Source organism: Mesoplodon bidens, assembly GCF_964165515.1.
Source record: "Mesoplodon bidens genome assembly, chromosome: 9".
NCBI lineage: Eukaryota > Metazoa > Chordata > Mammalia > Artiodactyla > Ziphiidae > Mesoplodon > Mesoplodon bidens.
The window spans coordinates 100,845,442-100,863,281 of record NC_138166.1 but is presented as its reverse complement, the minus strand read 5'-3'; the positions used below and the strand labels follow the sequence as shown (position 1 = coordinate 100,863,281).

Sequence of the window (17,840 nt, the reverse complement as noted above, 5' to 3'; positions counted from 1 at the left end):
GACACGCGGCCGGGGATAGGTGGGGACCGAAGCACTTTATTGCGGGGGGGCTGGTAAGGGGACTTTAAATTATTCACTTAAATAAAAAGGAGGAGGGAGGAGGACGGGGAGAGCACCCCCCAGCCCCTGTTCCCTCTGTCCGTCTGTCCCTCGGCTGTCCGTCCGGGCAGCAGCTACACCGGCATGGGCATCTCGTTGTACTCGTCCACACCCTCCCGCTCATCAAACACCGGCTCCGCCTCGTTCGCATCCAGCTGTGGTGGGGACGGGGTCGGGAAGGTCGGTGCTGAGCATGACCCCTCGGCAAGGCCAAGGAGGGGGTGCTGGGGCTGGGGCTGGGGGCGCAGAAGCCTTACGCATTTCATCTCTCGCTCGGTGAAGATGCGGGTGAGCACCAGCATGCGGAGCGGCACCGTGAGGATGAGGATGAAGGGGAAGGCCAGGGAGGCGGCCGTGGACATGACGGCCCAGAGCACGGCCAGGCAGAGCAGCTGCAGGGCCGTGAACAGGTGCATACGGAGGGTCCGAACCTGGGTGGGGCGGCGTAGGGCGGGACAGGTGAGCCCAGGCTTCTCCCCAGCCTCCGGGCGCCCTGGTCCCCGGAGGGCCATCAGGCCTGCCACACCCAGAGGACGGTGACCCCTCTCCCCTCCACAGAGGTGGGACGGAAGCGCCTTCTCGGGTGCTTACCGGAGACGGGTCTGCACAGGCTGAATGGTGGTGGCCAGAGTGGGCAGATGGGGGGCTGGAGGGTGACCCACACAGACCAGGACGGGGCAGAGGCATGGGGCCCTTCCGGGCTGGGTCTCACCTTCTTGACGTAGGTGACGTCTGGGTGGTGTTTGGGTGGCATGAGCAGCAGGTGCAGCCGCTCATAGAACTGGATCCCGTTAAGGGAGGTAACTCCCATGTACAGGAAAATCCCGAAGAGCACAGCCAGGGGTATCTGCCGGAGCAGATCCCCGATGACCAAGGAGAGGCCTGGGGGAGGAGGAGAAGGAACAGCTGGCCCCAGGGCTCCCCACCCCAGTGGCCCCAAGACCCCTATGGGAAGGCTGGGCGCAAGAGGGGAACGTACCCACAAGCAGGGCAACCAGCAGCCCCGTCACCCGCTGCTCCTTGACCTCCTGGATCTTGGGCTTGTCCCCGGGCGCCACAGCCTTGCTCATGACAGTAAGCGCGTTGGCATGCGTGACGGAGCGGACAGTGGCAGCAGCCAACCAGGGCAAGCCAAAGAGGGCACAGATGCCACCCATGGCCACGATGAGCAGGAGGTCCAGGTGGAAGCCGGAGCCCTTCTGCAGCATGCGCTCCTTCTTGGAGATGATCAGCCTGGGCGGAGACAGGCGCGCACTGAGCCCCGGGCCCAGCCTGGCAGACAGCTGCGTCTTCCCAGGGTGCCCCATCAGTCATCTCCGTCTGTTTGTGGAACCTGATGGTCCCTGACTCTTCCGTCAGGGCGAGGGTTCCATCATGGAACCGAGTCCCACCTGGCCCTCCCCACCCTCCTGGACAGTTCCCAGCCTGTCCTGTGCCCATCCAAGCAAATGTCAGTGGGATTTTCTGTTGCCTGCAAAGTAAACTCCAGCAGCCAGCCTGCCGGGGGCTCCAGCCCCTCCACGCAGCAGGTGGTCCCTGTCTGCACAGCACCCCGCCTCTGCCAGGACCACTCACGTGGTGATCTGTGTCTCCATGAAGATAAGGATGAAGACCAAGATGGCGGGCAGCAGGCTGGCAACCATCATCCACACAGGGAAGGAGCTGTGCTCCCCCAGGGGGTTGATGACCCAGCCCCGCTTCTCTGGGGCTGTCACTGAGAATCCGCTGGGCACGCTCAGCTTCTGCGGGGCAGAGGGTGGGGCCGGGGGTGGGTGAACCTTGGAGGGAGTGCCCTGAGCTGCACTGGGCAGGGTGGATGCTGAAGGCGTGCTGTGGGAAAGGCCTGGTGTCTGCCCAGTTTAGAGGCAGCTCTGGACATGGAGGCCCGGAGGGGAACATCCAGAGCCCAGCACCACCTCACTGCTGCGCGCGCTCTGCCGTACCTGGGTATAGGTGTCCTCGATACTGTAATCCACAAGCACCATGATGAGGATCGCGATGGGTACCCCAAAGTCCCCGATCACTCGCCGTACCTGTGGGCAAGCACCATGCTCAGAGGCCCCACAGCTCGCTCCAGCCCTGACTCCGAGTCGCCCCCCTTGCTGCCCCCAGATCTCGCCTCCCTCGGGCCTGCCAGCCCACGCACCCGGCCAGGGAAGAACCGGCTGTTCTTGAATTTGCGCAGGAAGAAGGCGATGAAGAAGGTGCCAGCCATGAGCACCAGCGACAACAGGGCGGTGTTGGGCTGGCCCCGGGGCCTCGCCTGCCTGGATGGCCCAGCTGAGCTCTCATTCCTCGGCCCCAGCGTGGCTCCTTCTCCTGCCCCAGCCCACGTGGCGTTCTCGCTACTGTCTGCCTCGGAGCTGTTGGAGACCGAACAGCCGTGGAGGGGGTGTTCCTGGAAGATCTGGGGAGAGGACAAAGGATTCTATCAGCTTAACTGGTGAGACATCCGGGACTCAGCTATATGCTGAGCGGGACAGGTGGGGCTGGGGGTGGCTGGCCTGCCCTCAAGGAGCTTGTCTTGATTAAGAAAATGACCGAGGTGACCAGATGTGAGCACAACTAGGAATTAAGAGAGGGGCTGGTCTGGGACTTCCCTGGCGGTCCAGTGGTTAAGACTGAGCTTCCAATGCAGGGGGTGTGCGGGTTTGATCCCTGGTCAGGGAACTAAGATCCCACATGCCACCCGGCGTGGCCAAAAAATTTTTTTTAAAAAAGAGAGGGGTTGATCTAATTCGGGAAAGCAGCTGCAAACGAGGCTCCAGCCAGGCCTGGAGGAGCAACACAGGGAGCATGGTGGGCCTTGGGGGCACATCTTCTGATCCTGACACAGACACAGACACAGACGTGGGTCTGATGCCCAGACCGTGACCCTGTCTGTCATCTTGGGGGCCTTTCCCTTTGACATTCTGGATTGTTCGCCGCTTTAACAAAAGCACAGGGACTTCCCTGGTGGCACAGTGGTTAAGAATCTGCCTGCCAGTGCAGGGGACACAGGTTCAAGCCCTGATCCAGGAAGATCCCACGTCGTGGAGCAACTAAGCCCATGTGCCACAACTACTGAGCCCATTCGCCTAGAGCCTGTGCTCTGCAACAAGAGAAGCCACTGCAATGAGAAGCCCGCACAACACAACGAAGAACAGCCCCCACTCGCCGCAACTAGAGAAAGCCCGCACGCAGCAACAAAGACCCAATGCAGCCAAATAAATAAATAAATTTATTTTTTAAAAAAAGAATCCACCTGCCAATGCAGGGGACATGGGTTCGAGCCCTGGTCCAGGAAGATCTCACATGCCGCAGAGCAACTAAGCCCGTGCACCACAACTACTGAGCCTGTGCTCTAGAGCCTGCGAGCCACCACCACTGAAGCCCGCACGCCTAGAGCCTGTGCTCCGCAACAAGAGAAGCCACTGCAATGAGAAGCCCGCGCACCGCAACGCAGAGTAGCCCCCACTCGCCGCAACTAGAGAAAGCCCGCACGCAGCAACAAAGACCCAACGCGGCCAAAAATAAAGTTATTCAAAAAACAAAAGCACATATTACCTTCGTTATTAAAGATATGTGAGTCATCCACCTAGATGTTCAGCCTCACAGGTAATGAAATAATTGCAGAGTAAGCTCATAAGGATGCCCCTTTTCACATCTTAAGTTTTTGAAAATTTATTTCACAGAAGATACTGTGAAATATACATCTTATATGCTGTGAAGCATGTATACTACTTTTGCAAGAATGTATTTACAAGTTAAAAAAAAAACACATGAGTCTTTAAGACTGATCTGAAGCTCTGGTGTATATGTTGGTGACAGGGAGGGAGGTGGGCGGGGAAGGGGTCGGGGCGGGAGGAAGGACCAGCCTAGGTTCTGTGGCTCCATGGGGCAGAACAAAGGGGCAGGACGCCCCCGGCTCCCTCCAGTCCCAAAGCCTGGCCCCTCCTGGGCCAGGTTCCGTCAGGCCCACCCACCTTAACCAGCTTGTAGAAGGTCTCGTAGATGAAGATGAGGGAGATGAGGAAGGCGAAGATCTCCTGGGTGAAGCGGGAGACGAAGCGCACCAGGAAGCTCCCCTCCAGGGCCACCATGAGCAAGGCCAGCAGCACCAGCCAGAAGCCAATCCACACGCGGCCCACCAGGTACTCCAGGTTGTTGCTGCTGCAGAACTGGGGCGGGGTGGGCAGTCAGATTCGGAGCCCGGGGCGGGCTAACGGGGTCGGGGTGGGGGTGGGAGTGCTCGGGGAAGAGGAGGGGGAGCTGATCTGGGCAGGAAGAACCAGCCCGGGTAGCCCGTGGCCCCTCACCGAGAAGAAGGCTTCCTCGAAGACCAGCAGGGGCCCCGAGAAGCCGATCACCAGCAGCGGCTGGGCCCCCAGCAGGCAGAAGATCACGCCCTGGATCGCCGTGGACATGATCAGCTCTGATACTCCAATCAGGTCATGCGTCTTCTCTCCTAGGGCGGCAAGAGCCAGCTCAGGGGCTGGCGGCCAGGGGGGCCCGGGCGCTCCCCACCACGACCTGAAGCCTCTCCTTACCCAGAAGCCCCCCGAAGGTGATGGCAGGAGACAGGGCCGCGAAGTAGATGAAGATGACGGCGGCCAGGCACTGGGGGTCGAGCGCGTCTCGGAAGTCGCTCAGGTAGTGGGGATAGCGGCGCCGTACATCTCGGATCAAGCCCCCGAAAGGCCGGCCTGTCCGCCGGAGGGGATCGTCTTCCACCGCACCTGCCGCCTCTACCATCTGCAGGAGCGCTGCAACCCGGGCCTCCATCAGGGCGCCCGTCACAGCCCTCTTCCTGCCGTCCCGCTCTCCTCCGCCTACAACAGGCCACCCACCCTCCAGCCTCACCCCCCAGGCCCCTGCCGGCAGCCCAGACCTGGCCCCGGCCTGCGCTGGCCCGTACCCTTATCCTGGGCTGACTTGGGCTCCAGCCCGGCCCCCGGGGGCAGCAGCCGGCCCTGCTCCTCCCGCTTCTTGAGCATCTGGCGCTGGAAGTGGGCGACGGACCGCAGCAGCTCCTCGCCCTGCACCTCCGAGGGTGGCAACACCACGCTGCAGTCCAGGAAGGCATTGATGGCCGCCAGCAGGTCCTCCCGCTCATCTGCCAGGTAGGCTGCCTCGTGGAATTGCTGCCAGAGCGGGACCGGGGCTAGTGAGGACACGGGACGAGGGCCGGGGGGCCTGGGGCCGGGCTGGGCGACTGGGTGGGGGCATCCCAAGCGGGCTCTGGGGCACGGGGCCCGGCCGGGCGGCGGCTGACCTTGTCAGACATGAGGGTGGAGATGGAGCGGCCGATCTCGTGGTAGTCCATGTTGGCGCTGCTCGGGCCCAGCAGCAGGAAGAGGAAGCGCACGGGCACCGGCACCTCCAGCACCGCGTCCAGCTCCGCTGCCTCCCGCAGCCGCACGAAGGCCATGGTGGGGCGGGAGAGGAACTCCACACAGCCTGGGGGCGTGCAGCCGGCATGGGCGCGGGAGCACCGGCCGCCTCCCGGCCCCCAGCGCAGGGGGCGCCACCGAGGCAGGCCTGGCCACCCGCACCCTGCCCCCCACCCCCGAGCTCGCCTCACATACCCACAAGGACCACCGTAGCCTCGGCGTTCTCAGGGATCTTCTCCAGAAGCTTCAGCTCATGCTTGGACTTGGAGCGGGTGATCCCAGCCGGAGGAGCTGCAGGAGGCAGCTCACGCTGGGGATGCAGAAGAGCAGCTCAGCCTGGCCACCCCCCACCCCCCACCCCCGGCCCCCCCCCATTCCCGCCCGACTCGCTCGGTGGTCCCGCAGCCGCAGTGGTGGCCGGACCTGACCCAGGCAGGGTCACTTTCTCCCCTCACCTCTCGCTCCACCTCCAGCCGGGTCTCGGGAACACCTCCAATGAGAGGCTCGGTGACGTGGGGGTCGCTCTCGGCCCCCTGGCCGTGGTGATGCCCCAGCAGGGAGCCCAGGGAGCCGGCCGAGATGTTGCGGGGAAAGGAGAAGTCCTTCTCGTCACTCGGGTGGCTGGTGGGGCAGCAGGCAGGAGGTGAGGGCCGGCGGCCGGCGCTGGGCACACGCGGGCACTGGGCACAGGTGGGCACTGGGCACGGGCGGGCAGGGTGCGGCGGGCGGTGCCTCACCTGTGCTTTAGCAGCAGGGCCCTCAGCACGTTGGCTCTGTCCTCGGCCTTGATCTGGTCAGAGATGACCATCTGCTCAACCACCTGGTGGGCCACGCCAGGCAGGGTCTGCTGGTCCAGGTCCAAGAGCACAGCCCCTGGAATAAGGACAACCGGGAGGGGTCCTCATCCCCAGGCAAGACGCAAGGGCGGGGATGGGAGGGAGGGAGAGCGGGAGCGAGGGCAGCCACATAAGTGCGGCCCAGGGTCAGAGCACCAGCCCAGGAATCAGTGAGCAGGGCCCAGCTCTGCCCGAGGCCCAAGTTCCACGGCCTCTCTGACCCATTTCTTCCAACCCTCCTCTCCCAGCAGGAATGCTGTGGGGCTCAGCAGAGGCCAGGGAACCCCAGCCATCAGAGAGGCTACCGGGGCCGGGCCCTGCCCAGATGCCCCTTCCGGGAAGTATGCAGCAGGAAGTGCCCCGGGCCACCCGCTCGGCCTAGACTGCTCTTCACTGCCAGCAAGTGCCTCCTCTGACTTCACTCTAGGGTCCCAGTTCTGCCCTCTGGAGCACGACACAGCCGGTCTGCGGCCTCGTCCCCGTGGCAGCCTTGGAGCCAGCCACCTGAAGACGCCCCCCTCCAAGTCCAGCAGCTAGCTGCTCAAGGACAGTTTCTAGATCTCTCCACCCCGTCACTGCTCTGAGTTGCCATTTCATATAGAAATGAAGGTCCTTTCAAAAGCCACCAGGTCATTTTTCCGCCAAGGTCAACTCACAGGAACACAGAACTAAAGAACAAACAGAACCGAAGGCCCCCCGAGCAGCCAAAACCGAGATCGCAAAGCCCGGCGATAAAGCACCCGCACTTTGGCACCTTACCCCAAGCCCTCAAGCCTCACTCAGAGCCTAGTTAGTTTCTGCTAGTTTGGAAATAATTGTGACAGGTTTCTGAGTCCTCAGCTGCTTAGAAGCAGGCCTGCTGACGGCAACTGGGAGCGATTCCCCAACAGGAAGGAGGAAACAAGCAAACAGCAGAACATCAGACACAGAGCTCGCGAATCCTGCATCCGTGCTCGTGCAGTCAAGTTTACACAGCCCTACTACAGGTTAGGTCACATGCCCCAGAATCTCTAGAATTTCAGAAAGCGTTCCACCAAAACTGTTTGACAACATTGTAGCATCCAAAACATACCAGCTTCCGTTATCTGAAAATATCACTTAGAGAAGCTGCTTGCTGAAGATGCCAGACAAGAGAAGAGGGTCAGTCCTGCCCTGCAGTCACCCAATGACAGAGCCCGAGGAATGGCAGGCATCGCGAGAGGTGATATCGTGACAGGAGATGCTCCCTCCTGGGCTCTGGTGACATTACACACCCTGTTGCTCAAGACAAATGTGGGACCACGTGGTCCTCAGAGAACGGGCGCGGCGGGCGAAGGGAACTCCTGGGGCAATGACGGGCAGGGCGTGGGGTGTGGGTTACCGTGGGCCAGGGTGCGGCGCAGCTCCAGGAGGCTGCGGAATGAGAGGGAGGCCACGTGGGGCTTCCCCCAGCGCTCCGTCTCTTCCTCCACATCCTCCTCGAATTTGATCCAGCGCGCCGTCTCCCGCCACTGAGGCTCCTGGTTTTTGTCCAGCAGCAGCTCATTCAGTTCCACAAACACCTTGGGGTGAGATGAGAGGGCGTGGCAAGATGGGGGCACAGGCACAGAGCCTGATGGAGGGCACAGGCATGGAGCCGGGGCGAGTTATTAACCCATCGCAGACTGGCCCTCATCTGTAAAATGGGAGTAATACCACCCCCATTACTAGTGTATAGCACAGGGATCTATACTCAATATTTTATAATAACCTATGAGGGAAAAGAATCTGAAAAAAAGAGATATATATGTACGTATAACTGAATCACTTTGCTGTACACCTGAAATTAACACAACATTGTAAATCAACTGTACTACAATAATAATAATAATAAAAGGGCTCTAATGAGGCCTAAAAGAAAAAGTATACAAAACATTTAGCACAGTATATGACTCTTAGTAACTGTCTGATGAATGGTCACTGCACACACACACACACACAGAGGAATTTTTTTTGGCCTCGCCACGCAGCATGTGGAACTTCCCTGCCCAGGGATCGAACCCATGGGAAGTGAGGAGTATTAACCACTGGGCCACCAGGGAAGTCCTACATTGGAATTCTGTAGGATTCATTTATATGCATTCAAGAACTGGCAAAACTAATTGAGAGTGACCACAGAGCGGTCACCTCTGAGGGTGGTGACTAGGCAGAGGCCTGAAGGAACTTCCTGAGTGTGGGAAATGTCCTATATCTAGGTAGGGTTGGCCAGGTATTTACACGTGCAAAGTGTCACAGAGCTGTATGCTTAACCCGAGTGTGCTTTACTGTGTCTGTTCGACCGCAATAAAAAGGTAACCAAAAAAATCCACTGGAAGGGTCAGGGTTCAGGGCCAGAGCCCTAGAGTCTAAGGTGGGCAACGTCGCCAAGTAACTTGAGTGGCCTTGACCAGTCACTGCCCCTGATTTATGGCTGATGTGCCGCCTCGGCCAACATCCTCACAGGTTATGGGAGGACTGGATGAGCACAGAGGTGACTGGATTCTGAAAAATGAAACGCGCTGCTCCACGGAGCTGCCTCTGGCCCAAACGGTCCTCAAACACCTCGCTGCCAGCTGCCAGAAAACGGGCATGAAAGGGAAGCCGACCTGTCTAAGACGTGAGCCAGAACTGTAAGGCCCACACCAGCAACAGCAGGTAATACCGTAATAACTGTCTGGGGACAGACGGCTACTAGACTTACCCTAGTACACATTTGGTAATATGTTTAAATGTTGAATCGTTATGTTGTACACCTGAGGCTAACATGATATTGTGTATCAACTATATTTCAATTAAAAAAAAAATCAACACTGTTCGAAGATGTGTATATTGCACTCTTGTCCAGTGTACAACCTTCAAAACCATACATGACAACCCTGGTGCTGGAGATGACCGCAGGTCCGAGAAGGGGCGGGGGCTGTGGTGAGAAGACAGATGGGGAGATGCTGGAAGACCGTGAAGTGGAGAAATTACCTCGTGGGGCTTGTGGGGGGCCCGGGGCCGAGCCCGAGGGGTGGGGCCAGGCTCTCGCCCTTCCCGGCCACTCTGCACAGACGCTTTGGCATTCTTCCGCACCAAATGTCGCCGTACCCCAGGAACGTCCTCAAACCGGTGACCTGTGGGCGGGGGGTGGAGGGACAGGGTCAAGCGCCCCTTCCTCTTACCCCCACCCTCGTTCCCAGCAGCTCCGGGCTTGGCCCAGGCCCAGCACTCACTCTTCATGAGATCTAGGTCGGCCGTGGCCAGCGTCTGGGCCTCGCTCTCGTCCGTCGGGACCCGGGGCAGCAGTGCCTGCTCAGCCCCAGTCATGCTGCCGATGCGTCTCCTCTCCTGCAGATTGTAGCTGCGGTGCCCAGGCTGCGCTTTGGCCGGGGGGCGCCCAGAGGCACCCCCGTCATCACCTCCCGCTGTGACACTGGCCACTGCCGCCACCTCTTCCACCAGGGCTCTGGAGAGACAAAGCAGCCGTGAGCCTGAGAACGCTGGCCCCTCCCCCTCGGCCGGGAGCCACACAGGAGGGGCCCAGGAAGGGGACCCCACTGGACCTCACCCCTCCTCGCTGCCCACTCTCGGTAGGTGTGGATATGAAAGAGTGAGGATTCTGGAAGCAGACTGCCGCATCTAAATCCGGCTCAACCATTTACTGGCTGTGCCACCCAAGCAATCACACAAGCCACCCGGAACATCAGCTCAGCAGAAAAATGGAGCTGAGGGCAGCCTTCCCAGGTGTGGGGAGAGTGAAGTCCGGAAAAGTACCCAGAGTGGGACCTGCTTCCCCTCCCAGGCACACCCCTAACAATGGACTCGAGGTTCACAGCGTCCCGTGTTTCTAACCAGATGGAGTAAAGTACCTGGAAATGGGCCTTTGAAACTGTAGACACCCCATCCTGCCCAACAGTCATAAGGAGGATATGAACCCCTGTCCCTTACAGATTCCAGCTTCTGCTCCTGTCCCCCAAGCTGCAATGCCTCCTCTCTCTCTGCCACTGCCAGTGGGTCCCTGTCCCTGCCGCACCTTTCCACACCGTTCTCCCGGCATCTCACCTCCCACAGCTCCAAGCCCCCATCCCCTGCCCATGACCAGTCCCCCCTCGGCCAGGCTCTCTCCACCTCCACCTACCTTCCGTGCCCTCGCTTCTGCCTGCACCCCTGCCCACGAATCTGACCCCCTTTTCCAGCGCAACGCCGTGCTCTCTCTGGGGCTCCGCCACCTCCTGCTGGCCGTCCGGCCACCTGCAGGCCTGCGCCCCCAGCGCAGACGGCCAACGCGGACCCAGCTCCGTCCACACTGTCCTATCTCCCCAGCGAGTCTGTGCCTCCCTGGAGGGGCAATTGGCCCTTCACTTCCCCGGGTCCTTCGCACTGCCTGGCACCCAGAAACCAACAGGGAGGTGGCAGTAGTGACCTTGAGGCCTAGTTCAAAGTGATTTCTTCCAAGAAGCCTTCTCTGTTCAACAACCCCAAACTCCAATCACCTACTGGTACCGACACTACCCCTGAACCAGGTCGTCTGGCACAGTAACTTGTTCTGATACCATTTCACGGGACCACGACCAGGGTGGACTGGCAGCTAGCTCCCCAAGAGTGAGAGGGGGTCTCCTATTCCTCTCACACCCTTGGGGTCCCAGGGGGTGCCTGGAGGTCACCCGTCCAGTCCCCGATCCGGTGTTTGATGCTGCTCCACCTGAAGCCACGGGCGGGGGGATGGCAGGGGGTGGGAGGAGACGGCTTAGACCACACATCTCTTCCGTGCCAGGCTGACCCACACTTAAACTTCCGTTCATACCACGCTTCTATTATTCCTGGTTTATAGATGGGAAAACAGGCTCAGAGACACTGTGACTTGTCCAAAGTCAAATCGCAGCGGCAGGACTGGGATTTCTGAACCTGTCTGGGGACCTCAAGGCTCTTGCTTTTCTCCCCACCTCAACTCGCTGGTGCCGGCACGGGAGGTCCCTATCTGGGGACACTTACCCAGTCTGGGCCCCTTTGGCGGCCTGGGGAGCTGCCTCGTGGTGGGGCAGCATTGGAGGGGGAGACGGACTGGTCGTTTCCGCCTTCCGGTCCGCACCTTCATCCTCCTGGAGAAAGAACTAGAACAGGGACCCGTGTGAGCAGGTGAGGCCAGGCCAGGGGTACTGCAGACATCCCCAGGAGCCCTGCCCCCGCTCACCTGCACGGAAGAGGGTGTGGACGCAGGGGACGGCTGGGTGAGTGCCCTGGCCCCCTCGGCCTCACTGGCCTCTTCCTCCTCTTCCTCGCCCTCCTCGATGGTGGGGGTCTCCCCGGTCGGGGAGGCTCCAGGGCGCCTGCGCGGCTTCCGTCCTGGGCCCTGGGGTACCTTTCGGCGCCTGGCATCAGGAGGCAGGTGGGTGGACAGCGGGTGGTGGATGTGGTGGGAGGACTGCCGGTGGTCTGCAGGGAGGAGGGCGCTTGGCTGCCGGTGGGCACGGCTCCCCGCTCAGCTGGCCGGCCCCCAGCACCACCCCTAGGCCCCCGGCTCCATCCTGGCTCCATCCTGGCAGCCAGAGCACCCCTGCCCCCCGCTCGCCCCGCCTCCCCGAGCCCCCTCACATTCAAAGTCTGCCTCCCCATAGCTTCGGCCGGGCTCCTCCCCTCCTCGGGACCCAGCCTCCTGTAGGATCTCCTCAAACCGCTCCACGCCCAGGGTGCGGTGAAGTTCATCCTCCTCCTGCTCAGGGAAGCCAGGCGTCACAGGGCCCAGGCTCTCCGGCTCTGGCTGTGGAGAAGGGGCGGTGAGAACGCACGCACGCACGGGAGTCGTTCCTCGAAACCCCACCCCGCCTAGCGGCAGAGTCCAGTACCCCCCCGCCCCCGGCTGCCCTCCCCTTGAGTGCCAGGGACTCGGGACTCAGCACCCACCGCCCAGCAGCCCGTCCCCTGGGTTCCGGGCTCTCAGGACCCTGGCTGGGCGCATTCCAGTCAGTTCTAGGGCAGGGGGAAAGTGTCTGCCCTGGAAGCCTCAGCAGAAACCCTGTGTGTCCAGCCTGCAGGTCAAGGTCGGGTGTGTGATCTGGGACGTTCACATGGCTGATAGTGAACGCAGCCCCTGCGCTGGGGGACGGCCGCTGAGCCTGAAAAGTAACTTCTGCAGGCGCCTGAGCTAACTGACCCGGGCTTGGTCTGAATCAAACTAGAGCCCAGCTCCTGGACAGGGATGCAGCGCTTCACCTTGTGAGGAGAGGTCCCCGCTGGCAGCAGGGGCAGCCCACCCGCACTGAGTCCGGAGCCCGGGGCCTCAGCCGCTGCGGGGCCCCGCCCTGCCCCCACCCTGCCTCCACCCTCACTCCCCCCACCTGAGTCATACTGCAGGAGCGGCGGGACTGCGGTGGTGGTGGTGGTGGTGGTGGTGGTGGTGGTGGTGGTGGTGGCGGTGTGGCGCTTTGGAGAGCTCAGCCTAGCTGAGCAGCCGGCCGCCCAGCCCACGGCCTTGGTCCAGCCCCCCCACCCCTCCCCCCTCCCCCCAGGCACCGCTAAATATTTGCTCAAGAGCTTCTGGACTTGAAGGGCATCGACATCTCCAAGGGCAGGGGTACCAGAGCAAGGAAGCGCAAGGGGGAGGTAGGCTGGGAAGAAGGGCGGGCCTTGGAGAGTCCCGGAGGAGGGGTCGCGAGCAGCTGGGGGTGGCAGGGACACTGGGCAGGAGAAGACGCAGGGGTGAGGAATCTGCTTCTCCCCAGCCCACCTCCACAGCTCTAGCCCGGCTCCCCCGGGCCCTGGGCCTCACTCTCACCAGAATTAGCACGCGGGCTAGCCCGGGGTGGGGGGAGGAGGGTCAAGAACCCCTTGCACCTGAGGCTGCAGGAGGAAGTCCATGGCCGGCAGGGGTGAACTCGGGAGGGCGGGGGGGAGGGGACCAGCCGGCGCCTCTTCCTGGTCACGTGCCCCGCTGGGCCAAGGTGACCAATAACGGGCTGATTATGGCACTGGGGTTAATCATTAGCCTTCCCAGGAAGATGGGGAGGGAGACACGAGGGGCGGTGGCCACGTGGGGGCCAGGAGGGGCGGGGCTGAGTGGCACGTGGGGCCGGGGTGCAGCGGTCTGCCCAGAGCTACCTTGCAGCAGACTGGCACCGCCTCTAAGACCCAGTGTGTGTGTGGGGGGGGGGTCGCTGGCTTAGAGACCCAGGCTTCCCTAAGTTCCTCTCTTGCTGAGGCTAAACAACCCGGGTCTTCAGGACACAGAGCCTCAACTCCCTCCCTAGGACCAGAAGCTGTCTGACACCCACCCCCCAACCTGGGGGATACCTGTCCTAGACCCAGTGCCCCACGCAAGGCCCGGAGCGGGGATGGCGGTGCCCCTCCCAAGTCCCTCACAGGCTCCCCTCCCAGGCCTCTCCGGACACACACGCCCCTGTTTGACACAGACCCGAACCCTGGCCAGAGCCCCAGGGGTGATGGTGGAGAGGGACAGGGGAGCAGCGGGCAGTACTCACAGTGCGGAAGGAATCTGCGCCCGAGGCGGGGCGCCCGGGGGCGCTGCTCATGGCCAAGTCCTAGCCCTTCTCGCTGTAGCTGCGGCTTTCAGGGCAACAAGGCGGCGGCATAACCTGGGGGTGGGGGCGGGGGAGGAGCAATCACTGCATGAGAGAGGTGCCAGGCCTGCAGGGGCACCCCAACATTGCACAGCCAGGGGAGGGCAGGGCACGGGGGCTTCACGGAAGCCCGCTGGCCAACGAGGGGTCTCCTGGTTGCACAGGATCCTCCCAGACTATGAAAGGCCTTAGAGTGGCCCTTGGAGGGTGGGGGGAGCAAAGAGAGTTATTTATGGGAAGAAAAGAGAGGAACAAAGAGAGACAGAGGCAAGGACTGAGGCACAGGAGGCCACAGAGGGCCAAGGAGTGAGGGGGAGAGAGCCGGGGGTGAGAGATGCTGGGGGAAAGAAAAGGCAGACAGGAGTCAAGGCCCAGACCCGGAGAGAAAGCAGCGGAGATCAGGGAGGGGAGACAGAGGAAGCAGGGAGGAAAGGCCGAGCCAGAAACGGGAGCGGTGGGAGCGGTGGCCCAGCGGTGGCACGGCACGCTGAGACGGGCTGAGACCAGAGAGGGCTGTGCTGGGGGGAGTGAGACACCCCTTGAGGCAGAGACGACGGGAGGATGAAGGAAGGGAGAAAGAGAGCTCTGGAGAGAGCCCCAAACAGCAAGCAAGGGGGCTGTTCATGTGCCCCCTCCTCTGAAAAAAGCCCAGCCCCGAAGTGTGTGGGGGGGAGGCTCCCTGGGGGAGGGGCAGGAGCCCAACTCCACTCACTCAGTGGGAGGGAGGAAGGGAGGCTGGCAGGCACAGGCCGGGCACGGCTTTATAATGGGGGAGGGGCACGTGACGACCAGAAGGAGGGTGGGCACAGAAACTCTGAGGTTCTGCCCTCAGGAGCAGTCCCGATCCCTCCCCTCCCCAAGCCTGGGGCCAGGAAAATCTGAGTGGCAGGGCTGACGCCCTCCTGACCGTGACTGTAGGGGTGTCTGGGGAGGACACCGTGCGGGGGGGCGGGGGGCGAGGGCAGCAAAAGAGCTGCGGTTAGGGAACCTGACCAGTGCCAACTGGGGAACCTATTCCTAGTGGGGGCGGTGCTGGGGACACCCAAGGCTCTGCGACGGCAAAAGTACCGAAGCTCCCCAGTGTGTCACTGGGGGGTCAGGGTTACCGGATTTAGGGCCAATTCGGGGGTAAGACAGGTCAGTGCAGGGTCAAACAATGTAGGTCTGGGGGTCAGTCCAGGGTGGGGAGCCTGGAGCGACACATTCCTGGCCGGCCTTCCAACTCAGCTGACTGCCCTCTTCACCTCCCCCTAGCAGGCCCTCCGCCAGGGCAAGTCTGGTGCGGGGGAGAGGGGTGCTGGGGGAGGAAACCCGGTCTGGGAAGGAGTGCCGGCACCTGCCGGCGCCACACTCCCCGCTCCGGGCTGTGCCCTCAGTGTGCTCCTCCATCCTCCCCTCCTCCCTTTACCTCCGCCCCCCCCTCCGCCCCCGCCCCCACCATCCCAGAACACAAAGCAGCCTCTGTCCAGAGCATCGATGCCGATAATCCGGGCTGGGGGCACATTCCGGGGACCAGCCCCGACCGGCCCGGAGGATTAGCAACTCTCCCCTGCCCAAGGGATTAGCACTCCGGACCCCCTTGGGGGGCATTAACCACCCCCCAAGTGAATTCGCACATTCCACAGCTCTTCGATGTGGGCCTGGCGGGAGTGGGGAGCGAAGGGAGGAGGGAAAAGTGGACCCTGGATTTCAGGCGGCGCCGCCCCCCACACCCAGCACAGAGCTCCCCACCCAGACAAGCCAGCCCCCCAGGAGCTAGGTCGAACTCTCCGCGCTCGCCTTTCCCATCCCCACCCAGCTGCTCCCTCTTCTGTCTGACCCCTTGTCCTGACCTGACCCGCCAACCCCTTCCCGGCTCCGCCTCCCAACCCCGAAATCGGGGGCAGAGGCTTGGGGCAACTCCTGGGCAGGGCACCCCGGACGGGCATGAAGGATAGAGTAGGGGACCAAAGGGGAGGGGTGTCGTCTTGGAGTCCGCCCAGGAGTCGGGAGGGCCGGCGGAGCCTCCCAGAGAGTACCCCCTCCTGGTGGCAGGGGGCGCGGCACCCTTGCTTTAGGGAACTCTAAGAAGCGGACCCTGGATCCCGCTTCCTACCAGCAATCACTCCTCTCGCCTCCCCATCCTTCTCCCCAAGACCTCGCTTCCCCGCGCCCCTGTCTCCGCCCTTTCCTGCACTTCCACTCCCTCCCAGCTCCGAGTGCCGAGTTCCCCCCTTTCCTTTCCCCTCCCTTCCTCCCTCCGCGGCCCTGGCCCTCCCCCTCCGCCACCTCTCCGCTTACCCGCTTCCTCTGGACTTCGTGCTGCAGGGGTCTCGGGGTCTCTCCCCCTTCTCTGGAGCCCTCGCGCGCTCCCGACGACTCCCCCGTGCCCACCTTGGGGCGCGCCCCCGTCGCTCCCAACTTCTCCCAACTCAACTTTCCCCCGCGCCACAGGCAGGCCAGCCCTCTGCGTGCGCGCCCCCTGGCGCACCGTGCGCGGCCCCGCCGCAGCGGGTTGGGAGGCGCGGAGTGGGGGCCGAGACCCGGGGGCGGAGGCGCGCTCCCAGGCACAGCACGGCACTGGGAGCCCAGCGCCGAGGAGGCCGCCCCGGCTGTCCCTCGGCGCGGCCCAGCGAGGTTGCCGCCCCGGGCTTCCCCGCACGGGCGTCCCGGGGACGTCGTCTCTTGGCCGCATTAGGCACCTTTGGGCGGAAAGGCTCCCGCCTCATGCTGGGGATCCCAGGCAGGAAAAAGGAGGCACAAAGATGATCAGAAAATTCGAGGCGGAGGAAGTTGAAATATAAATGCATCGGGGTCAAGATTCTCTCGCGGCCGCGGGTGTCCCCCGCCTCCCACCTGCAGTTTCCCCAGTGCCTCCAAGAAAGCCCCTGTCTTTGCCCGGAGGACAGGGACGGGAGGCGGGGCGGGGGGTGGTGGTGGAGGGGGAGCGCGAGAGGGGTGATGGCGGGGATGGATGCCCATTACCCTGAACTGACTTAGACTTTACGAACCGGGGAAATTCTGCCTCGGAGAGATTCCCTGCGGTGACCTCCCTTCTCGAACCCTATTCATAGTCATCACCTGTCATTTAAAGATCTCTGTGTGTACTTCTGGTTTTCTAATAAATTATAACTTGCTCCAGATAAGAAATATGTTTTGCTTCTTTAGTCTGCCACCGGCTGAAGCACTGCAATGTGTATGCAGAAAACGTTCAGATATAAACGAGTTAATTAACAAATATTTAGCACCAACTTTGGTTCCGGCGCTGAGGAGTGCTGTTTGGGGCAGTTATCATCCAGTTCACATCCCTCAAGAATGCAGTCATGAGACAGAGAGAAGCCGCAAGAAAAATCTATAATCAACTCCTTAAGGGATGAGGTCGAGGCTGCTTCAAGTGTAGCTTCTGTCTGTCCTTCTGTCTGTTGAGGGCAGTAACCAACCTGCCAGCCCTCGGCCACACCCTGGCCGACTCCAGTGGGCCCGGGCTCTGCAGGGGGCGGGGACACCCTCCCAGTGTCCAGCCAGCTTGCCTCGGGATATCAGAGTGTAGTGAAAGGCTGGAGTTGGGTGGGCTCCGAGACGACAAACGGGGCTCACAGGAGAGAGGACTCTGGCGTTTGGTGAATCCAGTCTCCACTGGGGCACACCTGCCTCTCTTTCCAGCCCTGCGGTCAGCTGGTCCCTGTGAAGTCATCGTCAGCAAGATATGGCTCAGAGCCATTCCCCAATCAATCCTGAGGTCACCAGATGGCCTAGGGAGAGGTGGAAGCCCGTGCTGAGATTGTCAGGGAGTCGATGGAACCTCAATATCATCAACCGGGGCAGAGCAGGGCCGCCTGGGCTCAGGATGCAGGCCGCCAAAACCCAAACCTTAGAAGGCGCCCCACCCCCACCCCTGCTGCCTTCTGGAATGGGTAGTCCCGGAGAGGTCCTTCTCAAAAGAAGGTTGTAAGCGCTGAAAAGGAATAACGCTAGCAGGGCACACTGGGAGCCGCGCGCGA

General features: G+C 61.8%; 1 protein-coding gene across 2 annotated transcripts; it reads right to left on the bottom strand.

Annotated features, from left to right (window-relative positions):
- Positions 1-16: 16 nt before the first annotated feature.
- On the bottom strand, positions 17-16,317 carry SLC4A2 (solute carrier family 4 member 2). 2 transcript variants are annotated; one of them, XM_081243441.1, is made up of 23 exons: positions 16,141-16,317; positions 13,762-13,875; positions 11,879-12,044; positions 11,478-11,719; positions 11,279-11,397; positions 9,520-9,752; positions 9,278-9,420; positions 7,668-7,848; positions 6,209-6,344; positions 5,927-6,092; positions 5,667-5,781; positions 5,354-5,538; positions 4,997-5,222; positions 4,629-4,844; positions 4,398-4,546; positions 4,065-4,259; positions 2,246-2,506; positions 2,043-2,132; positions 1,675-1,841; positions 1,079-1,332; positions 691-981; positions 357-530; positions 17-254 (listed from the first exon to the last, which is right to left on the bottom strand). In XM_081243441.1, the coding sequence occupies exons 2-23, from the start codon at positions 13,810-13,812 to the stop codon at positions 223-225; spliced, it is 3,792 nt and encodes a 1,263-aa protein (XP_081099567.1). In that variant the 5' UTR covers positions 13,813-13,875; positions 16,141-16,317; the 3' UTR covers positions 17-222. The 2 variants fall into 2 exon arrangements, with proteins under 2 accessions (XP_081099567.1, XP_081099568.1); XM_081243442.1 differs by having other exon boundaries at positions 812-981; positions 16,141-16,316.
- Positions 16,318-17,840: the final 1,523 nt, after the last annotated feature.

Bases quoted from the DNA above. Each gene is read 5' to 3' on its own strand.
- SLC4A2 (XM_081243441.1), bottom strand. From the start codon at position 13,812: ATGAGCAGCGCCCCCGGGCGCCCCGCCTCGGGCGCAGATTCCTTCCGC. The intron at 5,223-5,353 runs GTCAGCCGCCGC...CCGCTCTGGCAG, and splicing joins CCACCCTCATGTCTGACAAG to CAATTCCACGAGGCAGCCTA. The intron at 4,845-4,996 runs GTACGGGCCAGC...CCCGGGTTGCAG, and splicing joins CAAGTCAGCCCAGGATAAGG to CGCTCCTGCAGATGGTAGAG.